The sequence below is a fragment of the Sus scrofa genome, chromosome X, assembly GCF_054392235.1.
Source record: "Sus scrofa isolate SSC_HxYL_T2T_F1_AM1 chromosome X, Sscrofa_HxYL_maternal_Yorkshire_Landrace_v2.0, whole genome shotgun sequence".
Classification (NCBI taxonomy): domain Eukaryota; kingdom Metazoa; phylum Chordata; class Mammalia; order Artiodactyla; family Suidae; genus Sus; species Sus scrofa.
In genome coordinates, this window is record NC_139401.1 from 93,460,695 (window position 1) to 93,478,520 (window position 17,826).

General features: G+C 37.8%; 1 protein-coding gene across 35 annotated transcripts in view; it reads right to left on the reverse strand.

The window, feature by feature from the left end:
* Positions 1-14,463: 14,463 nt before the first annotated feature.
* Positions 14,464-17,826, reverse strand: part of ZMAT1 (zinc finger matrin-type 1) — a 162,906-nt gene continuing 159,543 nt past the window's right edge. For 21 of the 35 annotated variants that reach the window (XR_014834804.1, XM_085006893.1, XM_085006900.1 and 18 more), the window contains one exon: positions 14,464-16,704. Coding sequence is in view for 32 of the 35 variants with exons in the window: in XM_085006893.1 (XP_084863019.1) it covers positions 15,390-16,704 (1,315 nt within the window). In the remaining 3 variants the exon portion in view is untranslated. Of the gene's footprint in view, positions 16,705-17,622; positions 17,656-17,826 lie in introns of all 35 variants that reach the window. The other 14 variants (XM_021079797.2, XM_085006899.1, XM_085006889.1 and 11 more) reach the window with 3 other exon arrangements.

Consider the following 17,826-nt stretch of genomic DNA (forward strand, 5'->3'; position numbering starts at 1 on the left):
GGTTGGTATTGAATCCCCTATGTGATGCTTCAGAGACCCTGTAAAACCCAGCCTAATAATCATCCAGCTATTAAACACTGTCAGTATTCAGTATTTCTTGAAATAACCCAGTTTACTTTTTGGACAACTATGATCACTAGAAAGGGTATTTCTTTTAGAGTCACCACCATGTAATTTAGCACTTAGACTTTATCTCCCTAATACTATTCTTTACTTAATATTCTGATGTAATTCACATTTACCGAGAGTTCAATATATATCAAAACTGTATTGATATGTTATCTCATTTAATCTCAAATAACATTGCGATGTAAGTTTTTTAAAATCTCAATTTTACAGATGAGGAAAAGTAAGGTTATAGAGGTTGAATGACCTGCCATGGTTACCTTAAAGAAGCGAATGAGTGTTAGAGTGGTTTTTCCAAACATAGCTCTTCTGAATCTGAAACCAAAACCTGCACTACTCTGTGTCAGCTCATAATGTATAGGGTTTCCTCTCTCCTCTGTTGCACTATAAGCTACCTGGGTACTTGGTAGGCTGCTAACAACTATTAAGTAACAAATATTTCACTGAAATGAATTCAGGGAAAGCCTGGGGAATCAACTCTGGACTTCTCTGCATGTAAAATTGAAAATATGTAAGGCTAGGAGATGGGATTAAGATGGTGGAATAGAAGGGCTGGAGCTCAACTTCTCTCCTAAAAACAACAAAATTTATGCTGAACAATCTTCAACCAAATGGACTGGAAATTTTCAAAAAGATATCCTACTCCAGAAGACAAAGAGGAGATCACATCAAGAGGTAGGAGGGGCGATTATGTGATATAAGCAACCCCATACCTCCCGGGTGGGAAGCCCCACAGACTGGAAACTAACTGGTTCACAGAGACTCACGCACTGGGGTGAGAGTTCTGAGCCCCACATCAAACTCACAAGCATGGGGATCTGGCACGGGAAGAAAGAGCCCCTGGAGCATCTGGCATTGAAGGCCAGTGGGACTTGTGCACAGGAGCTCCACGGGACTGGTGGAAACAGAGACCCCATTCTTAAAAGGCGCACACAGACTTTCACGTGCACTGGATCCAGGACAAAGCAATGTCTCCATAAGAATCTGGGTCAGACCTGACTATAGTTCTTGGAGGACCTCTTGGGAAAACAGCGGTGAATGTGGCTTGTTGTGAGGGAAGGACATTGAAAGCAAAACTCTCGGGAATATTCAGCAGCTTGCCTTTCTCTGGAGGTGGCCATTTTGGGAAAATCTGGCCCCACCCATCAGTCAGTGCTGAGAAGCCCAGGGCAAACAACAATCCAGGTGGGATCACAGCCCCGCCCCTCAGTAAACAGGCTACCTAAAGACCCCTCAGGCACACAGATGCCTCTAATCCCATCCAGAGACTAAGCCCCACCCACCAGAGGGATAGGAATCAGCTCCACCTACCAGTGGGCAGGCACCAGCCCCCCCCATCAGGAAGCCTACAGCAAACCCCCTTGGTGACTTCAGCCACAAGGGGGCAGACACCAGAAGTAAGAGAGGCTACAACTCTATTATCTGTAAAAAGGTCGCCACACCAAAAACCTATACAAATGAAAAGACAGAGAACTATAACTCAGAGGAGGGAGAAAGAAATACCCACAGAAAATCAGCTAAGTGATCAGGAGATTCTGAGCCCCCAGGAAAAAGACGTTAGACTGTTGATGCTGAAGATGATGCAAGACACTGGAAATAAACTGGACGCAGAGATGGATAACTTACAGGAAACACTGAGCAAAGAGATACAAGATATAAAACTTAAACAAGAAGAGATGCAAAATACAATAACTGAAATGAAAAATTCACTAGAAGCAGCTAACAGCAGAATACAGGAGGCAGAGGAATGAATAAGTGAGGTGGAGGACAGATTACTAGAAATTACGGATGCGGAACAGAAAAGAGAAAAAAGATTGAAAACAAATGAAGAGAGTCTCAGAGAACTCTGGGACAATGTTAAACGCACCAACATCCGTATTATAGGGGTGCCAGAAGCAGAAGAGAGAGAGAGGAAAGGACAGACAACATCTTCCAAGAGAAAACATATTCCAAAAACTTCCCTAACATGGGAAAGGAACCACTCACTCAAATCCAGGAAGCACAACGAGTACCATATAAGATAAACCCAAGGAGGAACACCCCGAGACACATGTTAATCCAACTGACCAAAATTAAAGACAAAGAGAACATCTTGAAAGCAGCTAGGGAAAAGAAAAAAATAACATACAAGGGAACCCCAATAAGGTTATTGGCAGATTTCTCAGCAGAAACTCTGCAGGCCAGAAGGGAGTGGCATGATATACTTAATGTGATGAAAGGAAAAAACCTCCACCAAGATGACTTTACCCAGCAAGATTCTCATTCAGATTAGAAGGAGAAAGCGAAACCTTCACAGACAAGCAAAAGCTGAGAGAATTCATCAACACTAAACCAGCCTTACAACAAATACTAAGGGAACTTCTATAGGCAGAAAAGAAAACACAGCAATGGGAAACAAATCTTCCACAAGTGACAAGGCTCACCAGTAAAGGTATATATACAGTAAAGATATGAAATCATCCATGCACAATTATACCACCAAAATCAGAAATCATGAGAAGAGGAGGGTACAAATGCAGGACACTGGAGATAAACTTGCAATTAAGAGAACAACAACTTAATCTCATATACATACAGACTCTTACATCAAAACTTCAGAATAACTGCAAACCAAAAATCTACAATTGATACACAAACAAATAAGAAAAATCAACTCAAATACAACATGAAAGATAGTCATCAAACCAGAAGAGGAGAGAACAAGAGAAGGAAAGAAAAAAGAGCAACAAAAATAAACCCAAAGCAATTAATAAAATGGCAATAAGAACATACATATCAATAATTACCTTAAATATTCTTGGACTAAACTCCCCGATCAAAAGACATAGATTGGCTGAATGGATACAAAAACAAAACCCATATATATGCTGTCTTTAAGAGACCCACTTCACTTCTAGGGACACATACAAATTGAAAGGGAGAGTATGGTGGTAAATATTTCATGCAAACGGGGATCAAAAGAAAGCTGGAGTAGCAATACTCATATCAGACAAAATAGACTTTAAAATGAAGAATATTTTAAGGGACAAAGAAGGTCATTACATAATGATCAAAGGACCAATCCAAGAAGAAGATACAACAATTTTAAATATCTATGCACCCAACCTAGGTTCACCACAATATATAAGGCAATTGCTAACAACCTTAAAAAGCACAAATCAACAATAACACAATATAGTGGGGGACATTAACACCCCACTTACAGTAATGGACAGATCAACCAGACGGAAAATCCATAAGGAAACACACGCCCTGAATGATGCATTAAAACAGATGGACTTAATAAATATTAATAGGACATTCCATCCAAAAGCAACAGAATACACATTCTTCTCAAGTGCACATAGAACATTCTCTATGATTGATCACATCCTGGGCCACAAATCCAATCTCAGTAACTTTAAGAAAATTGAAATATATCAAGCATCTTTTCTGACCACAACACTATACGACTGGAAATCAACAACAAGAAAAAACCTGCAAAAAACACAAACACATGGAGACTAAACAACATGCTACTAAACAACCAATGGATCACTGAAGAAATCAAAGAGGAAATTTAAAAATACCTAGAAGCAAATGACAACAACGACAGGACACTCCAAAACCTATGGGATGCAACAAAAGCTCTTCTGAGAGGAAAGTTTATAGCGATACAAGCCCACCTCAGAAAGAAGAAAAAGCTCAAGTAAACAACTTAACTTTACATCTAAATCAGCTAGAGAGAGAAGAGCAGACAAGACCTAAAGTTCATAGAAGGAAGGAAATCATGAAGATCAGAGCAGACATCAATGAACTAGAAACAAAGAAAACCATAGAAAAGATCAGTGAAACGGAAAGCTGGTTCTTTGAAAAGATCAACAAAATTGATGAGCCCTTAGCCAGACATATCAGGGAAAAAAGAGAAAGGATTCAAATCAATAAAATTAGAAATGAAAAAGGAGAAGTAACAACAGACATCACAGTAATACAAAGGATCATAAGAGACTACTATATGCAACTATATGCCAATAAAATGGAAAACCTAGAAGAAATGGACAAATTCTTAGAAAAGTACCATCTTCCAAGACTAAACCAAGATGAAATAGAAAAGATGAATGGAACAATCACAAGAACTGAAATTGAAACTGTGATTACAAAACTTCCAACAAACAAAAGTCCAGGACCAGATGGCTTCACAGGCGAATTCTATCAATTATTTAGAGAAGCGCTAACACCTACTCTTCTGAAACTATTTCAAAAAATTGCAGAGGAAGGGATACTCCCAAACTCATTCTATGAGGCCACCATCACCCTGATACAAAAACCAGATAAAGATACCACAAAAAAAGAAAACTACAGGCCAATTTCACTGATGAACATTGATGCAAAAATCCTCAACAAACCGCATCCAATAATACAGTAAAAGGATTGTACATCATGAGCAAGTGGGATTTATCCCAGGGATGCAAGGGTTCTTCAATATCAGCAAATCCATCAGTGTGATACACCACATTAACAAACTGAAGAAGAAAAACCATATGATCCTCTCAATAAACACGGAAAAAGCCTTTGACAAAATCCAACACCCATTTTGAGGCAAACCCTTAAGAAAGTGGGCATAGCAGGAACCTACCTCAACATCATAAAGGCTGTATATGACAAATCCACAGCGAACATCATTCTCAATGGTGAAAAGCTGAAAGTATTCCTGCTGAGATCAGGAACAAGACAAGGATGTCTGTTCTAGCCACTACTCTTTGACATAGTTTTGGAAGTTCTAGCCATGGTAATCAGAGAAGTAAAAGATATAAAAGGAATCCAAATTGGAAAGGAAGAAGTAAAACTATCACTATTTGCAGATGACATGATACTATACCTAGAGAACCCTAAAGACTCTACCAGAAAACTGTTAGAGCTCATCCATGAATTTGGCAAAGTCGCAGGATACAAAATTAATACACAGAAATTGATGGCATTTCTATACACTAACAATGAAAGATCAGATAGAGAAATTAGGGAAGCAACCCCATTTACCATTGCATCCAAAAGAATAAAATGCCTAGGAGTAAACCTACCTAAAGAGTCAAAAGACCCGTACTCTGAAAACTATGACACTGATGAAAGAAATCAAAGATGACACAAATAGCTGGAAAGATATACCGTGCTCGTGGATTGGAAGAGTTAATATTATCAAAATGACCATACTACCTAAGGTAATACTACCTAATGGATCCCATGCAATCCCTATCAAATTACCAAGGACATTTTTCGCAGAAGTCGAACAAAATAGTTTAAAGTTTCTTTGAAAGAACAAAAGACCCAGAATAGCCAAATACATCCTGAAAAAGAAAAATGGAGCTGGAGGAATCAGGCTTCTGGACTTCAGACTGTACTACAAAGCAACAATCATCAAAACCACATGGTACTGGCACAAAGACAGATGTATAGATCAATGGAACAGGATTGAAAGCCCAGAATTAAACCCACACACCTACAGCCAACTAATCTATGACAAAGGAGGCAAGAATATACAATGGAGAAAGGACAGCTTGTTCAATAAGTGGTGCTGGGAAAACTGGACAGACACATGGAAAAGAATGAAATTAGAACACTCCCTAACACCATACACAAAAATAAACTCAAATTGATGAAAGACCTAGATATAAGACCAGAAGCTATAAAACTCTTAGAGGAAAACAGGCCAAACAGTCTCTGACATAAACGACAGCAACATCTCAGATCCACATCTTAGATTATTGACAATAAAGACAAAAATAAACAAATGGGACCTAATCAAACTTAAAAGTTTCTGCACAGCAAAGGAAACCCTAACCAAAATGAAAAGACAACCCACACAATGGGAGAATATCTTCACAAGTGAATCAATTGACAAGGGATTAATCTCCACAGTTTATAAACACCTTCTGCAGCTCCATACCAAAAAAAAAAATGACCCCATCAAAAAATGGGCAGAAGATGTATACAGACAGTTCTCCAAAGAAGACATACAGATGGCCAAACAACACATGAAAAAATGTTCAACATCAGTCATTAGTAGAGAAATGCAAATCAAAACCATGATGAGGTACCACCTTACACTAGCCAGATTGGCCATCATCAAAAAGTCTACAAACAACAAGTGCTGGAGAGGGTGTGGAGAAAAAGGAACCCAAGGACACTGTTCATGGGATTGTAAATTGGTGCAACCACTGTGGAAAGCAGTATGGAGATTCCTCAGAAAACTAAACATAGAACTACCATTTGATCCAGCAATCCCACTCCTGGGCATCTATCCAGAGAAAACCATGACTCACAAAGACACATGTACTCCAATGTTCATTGCAGCACTCTTTGCAATAGCCAAGACATGGAAACAACCTAAATGTCTATTGACAGAGGAGTGGCTAAAGAAGATGCGGTCCATATACACAATGGAATATTACTCAGCCATTAAAAGGAATGAAATACCAGAATTTTTAGCAACATGGATGGACCTAGAAACTGTCATGTTAAATGAGGTCAGCCGTACAATGAGACACCAACATCAAATGCTTTCACTGACATGTGGAATCTGAAAAATGGACAGACTGAACTTCTTTGCAGAACAGATGCTGACTCACAGACACTGAAAACTTATGGTCTCTGGAGGAGACAGTTTGGGGGGGTGGAGGGAATGTGCTTGGGTTGTGGGATGGAAATCCTGTGAAATTGGATTGTTATGATCATTATACAACTATAGATGTGATAAATTCATTTGAGTAATAAAAAAAATTAAAAAGTTAAAAAAATACGTAAGGCTAGAATTTTCTGATTTTCTGGGATGGGAATGAGCCCTGCTCCACCTAGTCTCTTAAGGCCCTCTGTCAACTCTGAAAACGAAAAACACTGTATGGAGCTTATAAAAACCAAATTAGTGTTTACTTTCTTGATTACTTTATGCTGTATTTGGGATAAATGAGAGCTTGATATGCCATGGCTCTCACTCTTACTCTCCCCATAGCTGTCCCTGTATTTATAGATTTACCCAATTTATGGTAGCTGAAAAGTTGAGGAACCAAATAAAGCTCTAGATTGCTTAGATTCTTTCCTTTTCTTTTCTTTCTTTCTTTCTTTCTTTCTTTCTTTCTTTCTTTCTTTCTTTCTTTCTTTCTTTCTTTCTTTCTTTCTTTCTTTCTTTCTTTCCTGTGTCTTTTTAGGGTGACATCGGAGGCATATTGGAAGTTCCCAGGCTTGAGGTCAAATCGGAGCTATAGCTGCTGGCTTACAGCTAATTCTCTCTCATTTTCTTTTTCTGCTTGGAAATCCTCCGTGACCCATTTTTACCTAAAAAATGTGGGATCCAAGCTGCGTCTGTGACCTCCACCACAGCTCACAGCAACACCGGATCCTTAACCCATTGAGCGAGGCCAGGGATCGAACCTGAATCCTCATGGATACTAGTCAGATTCGTTACCACTGAGCCACAGTGGGAACTCTGCTTAGACTATTTCTTAATTGAAGGCAAAAGAGTATTGCACACTTCTTGTTTTTTCACCTCTTATGGAGGATACCAGCTACACTTCCTCTTTCTCACAAATCTCTCTCCTTGTATACATATTAGATGAGGTAAGACTGATGTACAGCTAATCTTTTGAAAAGAAATAAAGGACAGATTTCCCTGACATATTGTTCTACCCTTAGTGAGCCAATTAAAGGTTTTATGAATTCTCCCTCCTGAATCTTGCCACAATATACCTAAAATTATATAAAAACAAATGGAAGAAAACATAAATTGACCAAACCTTTTGGAAGGTTATGCTAATAACTTTATTTTGTTTAAAGAATAGCAGATCTGTGGGGAATCCTTTTCTAACTTTCCAAAATATAATTTGTCATTGCTACTCCCAAATATCTGTTTTCTGAGCGCCTGTCTTAAATTGAAGTGCAGAATGAAACTTTACTACCCAAGTCCCACAGGGTCGATTGTTATATACTGAAAGCTCATAATGCTCTTTGGACTTGATTAAAAGGTCCCAAGAAAATTGAGTCTGTAATTAATTAAGCTTCTTTCAATCTGAAGGCTACCTCTTTCCTTTAACCACATCATGATGCTAGTTTGAATTTCTTGATATCTTTCATTGTGAAATTAGCCTGTCTGAAGCTGGGCTTTGCTTTCCCAGTTTCCTGCCTCTCAGCTCTAATATTTCTCAGACATCTATGACCCAGTCCTAGCATTTCAGAGTCAGGTCTGGTCTTCTTGTGTATATTCTTTTGTACATTCTCTGATGGGCTGCTCCCTCTATCCTTACTCTCTATCTCTAATCCCCTCTTGCATTATGGGGCTATTCCTGGAAACTACTAGCCCTCTTATAGCCTGGCCACAAATTATGTGGCCTGTGAGCTCACGCTCACCAAGCCTTTTCTTAGTTCTTTCCTTCCCTTAGAGTGTACCTAGATGCTTTTCCCCTTATCAGACCAACACTTTTCAGGCCAAGTTAAATTGTGATTTGATCACAGTTATCAGTCTGGTGGCCAGCAAGAGCTATGGTGATAGATACTAGGGGAGGGGGCTTGTTGCCTTACAAGGTAGAGGGCTAAATATTATCTGGAAGCAAGGTGAGAATGCTAGCCATTAATCGGGTTAAAAGGTTAGGGTAGCTGGATTTAATTTTTTTTAATGCAAGAACATTCAGTTACATTTGAATTTCAGATAAACAATGAGATTTTGTTTTAGTATAAGAAGACACATGCACCTGCATTTTCATTGCAGCAGTATTCACAATAGCTAAGACATGGAAACAACCCAAATGTCCATCAACAGACGACTGGATTAGAAGATGTGGTATATATACACAATGGAATACTACTCAGCCATAAAAAGAACAAAATAATGCCATTTGCAACAACATGGATGAAACTAGAGACTCTTATACTGAGTGAAATAAGTCAGAAAGACAAAGACAAATACCATATGATATCACTTATATCTGGAATCTAATATAAGGCACAAATGAACCTTTCCACAGAAAAGAAAATCGTGGACTTGGAGAATAGACTTGTGGTTGCCAAGGGGGAGGGGGAAGGAGTGGGATGGATTGGGAGTTTGGGGTTCATAGATGCAGACTATTGCCTTTGGAATGGATTAACAATGAGATCCTCCTACTGTGTAGCATTGGGAACTATGTCTAGTCACTTATGATGGAGCATGATAATGTGAGAAAAAAGAATGTATACATGTATGTGTAACTGGGTGACCATGCTTTACAGTAGAAAAAAATAATGTATTGGGGAAATAAAGTATTTCCAAGTATTGCATTTGACATATTTATACTCAAAATTAGCTCCTTTTTCTGAAATTCAAATTTAACTGAGTATTCTATATTTTATCTGGCAATCCTAGAATTGGTCTACCTTTTCAAGTTCAGAGGGTTCAGGAGGAGGTGGGATTTCAAGGTGAAGAGATATAAATGCCTTTCTATGCTACCAAGGGTGCCTTCTGACTTTCAACTTTTCCCTTAATTTGGTAATCAGCCTTTTGCTTTCTTTCTCTAATGCATCAACATCACTCAGCAAAAGACAGAAGATTCCATATAATTCCATATAATGGCTATTTCCCCAATCCTCCTAACTGCTTGAGATAGTACACTTGCACACTCATTCCTTTCCACTATTATCACTGGTGAAAATTTTAACAATTGTACTGCTACAGCATGCCAGAAACTACTTACTACCAGTATTTTACCAACTACCAATGACAGGATACTCATTGCCTGCTCCCCAAATCCCATTTTTGGAATCTGTTCCCTAGGACTACTCCCATTACCTTCTGTCTCAAGTCAGTTTCTGGGCGGGGGGGGTGGAGAATGACAATGAGACAGAGATTTACTTGCAGGTAAATTACAGGGACATGTTCAAAAGTACAACACTTCAAAGGAAATAGGATTAGCAGATAAATTGAACTGTGATAGAGTTTCAACAAAGGTCTCAACTGATCCCATGACCTTTCAGAGTTGCCCAAAATTGAAACAGGAGGCCTGGGTTTTGTATACATATATTACCTCATCAATGGGGACTGCCCCTAGAAAAGGGCATGACCTTAGGAGAAGCAGTTCCCTTCAGACAAGGCCAATTACCAGAAGTCAGAGAAATGAGTGCCTCTGTCCTGAAAAGGTATGTCAGGAGGAAGGAGTAGTTCTGAGGAGCACAACACAGCACACGTTACAACAAATGCATTAGTATCTCCATTGTCATTACCTATTCCATCAATCTATATAATTTTCAAAAATTTAATCTTCGTTTTTTCTATTATTTCCCTTACTATCTTTACCGAAGTCTCTTTTCTTGTATTCCTTCCAACTTAATATTTATTTATAAATTGTTTTTTTAAATAACTATTTCCTTAGCTCTGTCACTTTTTGTTTCACATCCTTCTGTTGTCTATTTCTGAGTTCTTTTTGATTTTATGCTGAGTTCCACAGCTCTAAATGTTTTCTTTCAGCTCATTTCAAAAGACTAGATTAGGTTAGAATTTCCATTGAATTTTTGTCTGCATTTTTCGGTGTGTTTGCATCCTACAGGTCTTGTCTTCCCAGGTGCTACTTTCATCTTTATAAGTTTATTTTGCTGTCATAATACTTTCTGGGATCTGCTTTCTCTAGATTATTCCCCCATCCACTACTGTCTGAACTTTTCCTTTGCCTTATGCACAAGGTCTCTACCCTGTTTTTTTATTTTCGTTTTGCTTTGTTTTTCATTTTTTAAAGTTTTATTGAAGTGTAGTTGCTTTACAATGTTGTGATAATTTCTGCTGCTCAACAAAGTGATTTAGTTATACATGTACACACATCCATTCTCTTTCATATTCTTTTCCCACATAGATTATCACAGAATATTGGGTAGAATTTCCTGTGTTATACATCAAGGTCCCTGTTGGCCAAGCATTCTATATACCATAGTGTGCATATACCAAGCCCAAACCCCCAGTCCATCTGTCCCCTTAACCTGTTTTGGTAACCATAAGTTTGTTTTCAATGTCTGAACTTTATCTTCCTTTGGGTTACATATTTCTGCCCTGTTGAATTTTATTTCTGAAACTAGCAGTTTTCATTTTGCCTTTTGCTTTTTTTTTTTTTTTTTTTTTTTTGGTCTTTTTATGGCCATACCAGTGGCATATGGAGGTTCCCAGGCTAGGGTTGAATCGGACCTGTAGCCGCTGGCCTACACCACAGCCACAGCAACGTGGGATCCAAGCCACTTCTGTGACCTACACCACAGCTCACGGCAACACTGGATCCTTAACCCACTGAGTGAGGCCAGGGATCGAACCCGAGTCCTCATGGATACTAGTGGGGTTCGTTAACTGCTGAGCCACAACAGGAACTCTGCAGTTTTCCTTTTGTACAAGGGTTTGTTCTTCTGGAGGAAACTATATACTGGACAGTCCAGAAATCCTCTAAAGCTTAGTTCACCACAGCACTCTTTGATCTCTTGCTGATTCTGTGTAATTTTTTCTACTCACCTGTAATTCAGAGCCTGTTTTGACTTCTTTCAATGTTTCAGTTGCTCTCAAACTATTTCCTCAGTTTGATCAAGATAAAATGATGTCTCAGATAGGACTCGTAACAGTGAAGGGCAGAAGAATTGGACATTATGAGAGATATTTTGGTAATATGATCAAGGGGAATTGCTTATGGTCTAATGTAAGAGTAAAGAGGTGCTCAAAATTGGTTTTTGGCTTGAGCAACTGGATGAAGCTTTTATACAAATGGGGGAACTGTGAGAGGAATAATTGGTAACGGCAGAAGCAGGCACTCTATTTGGCTGTATTAATTTTGAAGTACCTGTTAGATAGCCAAGTGGATATATCAAAGAAGTAAGTCTTTGAACTGAGAGGAAAAGTTCTGCTTAGATGTCACTTCCTTTGGGAAGCTGTTCCAGAAGCTTGTTACCCTTGCTACCCATAGCATCCTTCATCACTCCTATTGTATCTTTTTATCAAATTTATATTGTTATGTGTACCTGGGTCACCATGCTGTACAGTAAAAAATTGATAGAACACTGCAAACCAGCTATAATGGAAAAAATAAAAATAATTATATAAAAAAAATTTATATTGCAGTTCCTGTTTACTGGTCCATTTTTTCTGTTAAGACTGTGTGAGCTGCTTATGAAACAGAACCTACATTCTTTTTTTTTTTTTCTCAGATTCTCTCCTGGCTCAATGCTAACAGCCAGCTCTTATTATTTGTTCAATGCATGCAATTCCATTTTTTATAGCTCCAATTATTGAAAATTATTTTCTAAATTCAGCCAAAATTTGCCTCCATCTTCTTTTCAGTTGAGGATATACCTATGAAGCTAAGTGCTATTAATTTACTTGTCTAAATACTGGCTTTGATAATTTCCATTAGATCATATGTGATTTTAAGTATCTATAAACATATTACCTTTTCAAACCTAGCATGTAATAAATATCCCAACATTATTTTCACACCTAATATCTTTTCACATCCACATGTAATATCTTAAAAACAATGTCTTCTCCAACAGGTTTTAAGTTGTCTTCCATAGCCAAAGGCAATATTTAATATTTACACTATTAAATTTCATCTTGCTAGATTTAGCACTTAACTCCAGAAGTGGAAATCATTTTGGATCTTACATATATATTTACATATTTTGACTTATAGTCTCACCTCCAAGTGCTCAGGGCAGAAGTTGGGAGCAAAACAAATGTACAAAAGATGGGCTCCAGGTCCTTGTCCCCAGCTTCAAGCAGAAAATAATGCCCTTTGGTCAACAGAAAATGTCTTTTATGATAGAGTTAAGATAAAATTCATTTTTGGCCAAAAAAAAGTTTTGTCCTAGAAATTTTCAAAACCATTTACTAGAGCAAGTCACTTTCCTAAGAATGCAGTCAACACCACACTCTTATCATTCCCCCAATTTGCCACACCACCAATTTAAATAATCTACCTAGTATTGATTAAAATTTTAATTCTTAATGTGTGCAGCTAATTTTAATGAACAATTTATCTATTGAAGTTATTTCGGAAAGACCATGGTAATTTGGTACTCAGTGAGTATTATTATGATATAGTTTTGAATTCCCACCCCCTCAGCTTTAAATGAAAAATGGACCTCTGCAAAAGAATTTACCAATTCTAAAAATGTTTACAATTCAGTTGAACTTGTCTTTTACTTTCTGTGGAAAAAATGCTAATTTTTGGCATGTTCAGAAAAGAGAATTTGCCATTTTCATGGCTAATTTGCTCTACTCTGGTTCTTCTTTCCCCTCTCCTTTCACCAGTACACCAGATGTGGTTTTTTAAAAGATGGGAAGTGATATTATAACACCAATAACCTCACACCGACAGTCTTGTGGAAGAAAAGTTAATTTGGGGACCATCTAACTCCCTTTTGGAATATTCATTCAACCAGCTATGAGCCCAACCAATCATGTTATGTTTCAGCTGATATTTAGCATTTTATTCAAATCTCAAGAAAAAAAAACAAGTACTAATGCCTTGCCTAAATGCAGATAAATCACCATCTATGTTTATTTACTTTTTTGATAAGATAAACACATCAAGGGAATACTACAGCCTATTTTCCCTATTCCTGATGACTCCATGTTGGATTTTGATGGTATTTCTACAAGGTCACAGAGCAACTTCATGGTACAGCTCAGACCAGAATCCTGGGATTTCGACTCCCAAGCTCTTACTCTTTTGACTGTATCATGGTGATGCTCAAATGCTTAAAGGAGATGTCTATCATACAAAAGGAGTAAAAATAATAATCAAGATGAAACAATTTAAAGGTAATGCCCCCTCCTCACAGTCCTCTCCCACTTATAAATTCTTCCTTCTTCACTTTTAAGTATTTAATTGGTCATATTTTTCTAACTTAAAACTAAGCTCGGAGTTCCTGTCGTGGCACAGTGGTTAACAAATCCGACTAGGAACCATGAGGTTGCTGGTTTGATCCCTGGCCTTGCTCAGCAGGTTAAGGATCCGGCGTTGCCGTGAGCTATGGTGTAGGTCGCAGACACGGCTCGGATCCCGCAATGCTGTGGCCCTGGCATAGGCTGGTGGCTACAGCTTGGATTAGACCCCTAGCCTGGGAACCTCCATATGCCACAGGAGCGGCCCTAGAAAAGACAAAAAGACAAAACAAAAAACAAAAAACCCTAAGCTCATGCCTGAATATCAGCTTCTCCTAAGCAAGATGTAGGAGAAATGAAATTATTACAACTTTATAGTATGATCTCCCTAGAGGTGCAAATTGTTTAATTATATCCCCTCTTGCTCTCACCCCTCTCGCTCTCAAAGTAAAATAATATGCGGCTCAGAAATGATCATTTGCAAAAAAAAGTATGTAGAAATTAAAACACTTTAATATATATAATATAAACATTTCCAGAATATAGACTGATTTTTTAACAGTACTTTTTGAGAGCTTTTTAAAACTATATATCATCTGAGTTTATTATAGACTGTTTCATTTTTCACTTTCAGAACTAGAAAATACAAAAATACACTGCAAATTAGATTTAACAAACAAACAAAAAAATCAGTCTGAGTCGCTTCACACATTTTCCCTGGAGAAAACCAAGAAACATAAACATACAATAACAACGATAAAAACAATACCACCAACACTAACAAATCCATACAAGGGATGGATTCTGTAATGCGTGGTAATTCTCTCATTTAAAATAAATTATTTCCCAGAAGTAAAAAATTCACTATCACAACAATTTGATGAATAGGAGTGGAGACAGCCTCATTAAGGGAAATTATTCTGTATGTATGAAACATGTAATTTTTCTTTCATTTCAAGAAATGAGGAAAAATAACTTGAGGAAAAGGCATATTGAATACTTTTACTTCACTTGGCTTTTGTTAGCGGTTAAAATAACTGTCCACTTAGGAAAATTCAAATAACATGAATTTCATGAAACCAAACTCTTCAACTTATTTCTTCAATTCAACCTTAAGGGCACAAAACTGAAAAGTTCAAAATCCAAGAGCATAGACACTTTTGTCTTTTCTTCAACAGGCTTCCTTTTCTCTTATGTTCTTGTTGTGTTCTTACGTTTTTCTTATGTTCTTATTTCTCAAAGGCTAGATTTAGGCTTGTTTGTCTGTTTCAATTCAAATTTTTACACACATAAAACTAAGCTTTCCTGAACTGACAATGACTGTACCCATCTCTCTTTTTCTTCATTGGATATCCCTGTCTTTGGCTAAATTCCCCTATTCTTAACCAATTTTCATTGGGTAAACAAAACTAAAAGTTCAAAATCCAAGAATAGATTCATCCCAAAGCATTTCCTCTTCTGTCTTTTCTTCAACAGATTTCTTTTTCTCTTTCTTGTGCTTACGTTCTTCTTTCTCAGAGGGTACACCATGGCTTTTTTTCTTTTTTCGATGCTTAAGCTTTCCTGAACTGATGCTGACTTTATCTCCCTCTCTTTTCTTTTGCTGGATGCTGTAATCCTTGTCTAGATCTGTATCCTTTTTCTTTTTATGCTTGGACTGTTCCTTCTCTGGCCTTTCTTCACCTTCCTCCTGGTGCCTTCTTCTCTTCTGATGTCTCCGCTTATGACTTACATGAGGGTCACTAGTACTGTTTTCTGAAGAGAGGTTCTTGTAAACTTCAGATTCCACACTGTATGGGCCAGAGTTATTTTCCTGCTGACTAAGGCTCAGGGGTACTGGTTTTTCTGGGAAATAGTCTCTGGTGAGTTGACAGTAGGTCATAGGGTCTAATCTGTCTTTGTTTTCATGAGCTGGTAAGCAATGAGGTAACTGGTTTTCTGCTGCCTGTGAAATATTATATGGTCCTTGGTAAGTCTGGAAAGTGTCAAATGGGAGTCTTTGCTCAAACATTCTATGTCTGGGTCTGGAATCAACCATTTCTCTGTATTTATGAGTTTCCACAGAACTATCACTTATCTTTCTGAAACAAGTCTTTGGCTCTAGTCCTCTGGCCTTCTGCACTTTGATATAATCTTCAAGTTCATCTTGGAAAGAGTCATATGTCCTCTTTGAATGAACTGGTAACCAATGTTGTGACTGGCTTTCCACTGGTGAATTAGTATATGGTTGTTGATAGGTCTGGGAAGTCTCAAATGAAAATCTTTGCTCACAGATTCTTGGTCTGGGTCCAGAATCAACTTCTCTGTACCCATGGGTTTCCACAGGGGCCTCTCTTATCTTTCTGAAACAAATCTTTGGATCTAGTCCTCTGGCTTTCTGTACTTTGATGTAATCTTCCAGTTCATCTTGGAAAGAGTCATATGTCTTCTTTGAGTGAGCTGGTAAGCAATGAGGTAACTGGCTTTTCACTGTTTGTGAAATATTGTATGATCCTGGGTATGTCCGGAAAGTCTCACATGGGAGTCTTTGTTCAAACATTCTACGCCTGGATCTGGAATCAACTGCTTCTCTGTACCCACGGGCTTCCAAAGAACTCTCTTCTGTCTTTCTGAAACAAGTCTTTGGTCCTGGTCCTCTGGCTTTCTGTACTTTGATGTAATCTGCACCTTCATCTTGGTAAGAATCTGGTGGCTTCTTTGTATTCTTCACTAGATTGATAACAATGGATTCTCTGCAAACAAGACAGTAGAAAGTTCTTGTTACTAGATTATTTTATTCAGAATATATGCTTTGCTTTCAAAAATATCAGTTTGGAAGAACAAATACAACAGAACCCCAAACAAATTTTAAAACTTACCTCAATATAAAAGCTATAAACCATGACTTAGTATGACAAAGCAAAGTAGCAGGAATAGTCAGATATCTCCTAGGCACCTTACAATTTTTTATATATAAAAAATGTTCAGGCCTAGAATGAAGGGGAAGATGGGTACAAAGAAGCTGACATATCTGATATTGCTATAGTACTTAAAATGTAAACCTTGTTGGGGTGTGTGGGAAAAGACCAATAATATTTAATGCCCTAAAGATGGTCTGATCTGGAGTTCCCATCCTGGCACAGCAGAAATTAATCCAACTAGGAACCATGAGGTTGCAGGTTTGATCCCTGGCCTCGCTTAGTGGGTTAAGGATCTGGCATTGCCGTGAGCTGTGGTGTAGGTCACAGATGAGGCTCAGATCTGGTGTTGCTATGGCTCTGGCATAGGCCAGAGGCAACAGGTCCGATTAGACCCCTAGCCTGGGAACCTCCATATGCTGAGGGTGTGGCCCTAGAAAAGACAAAAAAAAAAAAAAAAAAAGATGGTCTGATCTGAAAGTCACATTTCTTTAAAAGCTTTGATTTTTTTTTCAGTTCCTTATACAGATGTCTAAAATTGACTATTCTGCAGCCCTGATACTTTTTAAAAAGAGTCTAAATGAAGGTTACTTTGGTGAGTGAGACAATTTAGTTCCTTAGTATTCAGACTCAATAATATAAATATTTACTCGAGAATAAAATAATGTAACAGAAATACTATGCTTTGATTTTAAAAGCAACAAAACAAATATATAATAGTTAAGTGTCCCTCTAGTCTGCTACTTGACTTACCTAGTCAGCAATTGTCCATTAAATCTTTTCTTCCTTAAAATAACAGAACAAATTGGAATAAATGTATGTTAAACTCCTACTATGTACCTTACACATATTTTTATATTTTAGTATAACTGCTTTATGTCAGAGCTGTCAAAGTTACACACTTGGTACAAAGATAAATCTAGTATTCCAATTCAGTTCTAACAGCAAGACCTTTTT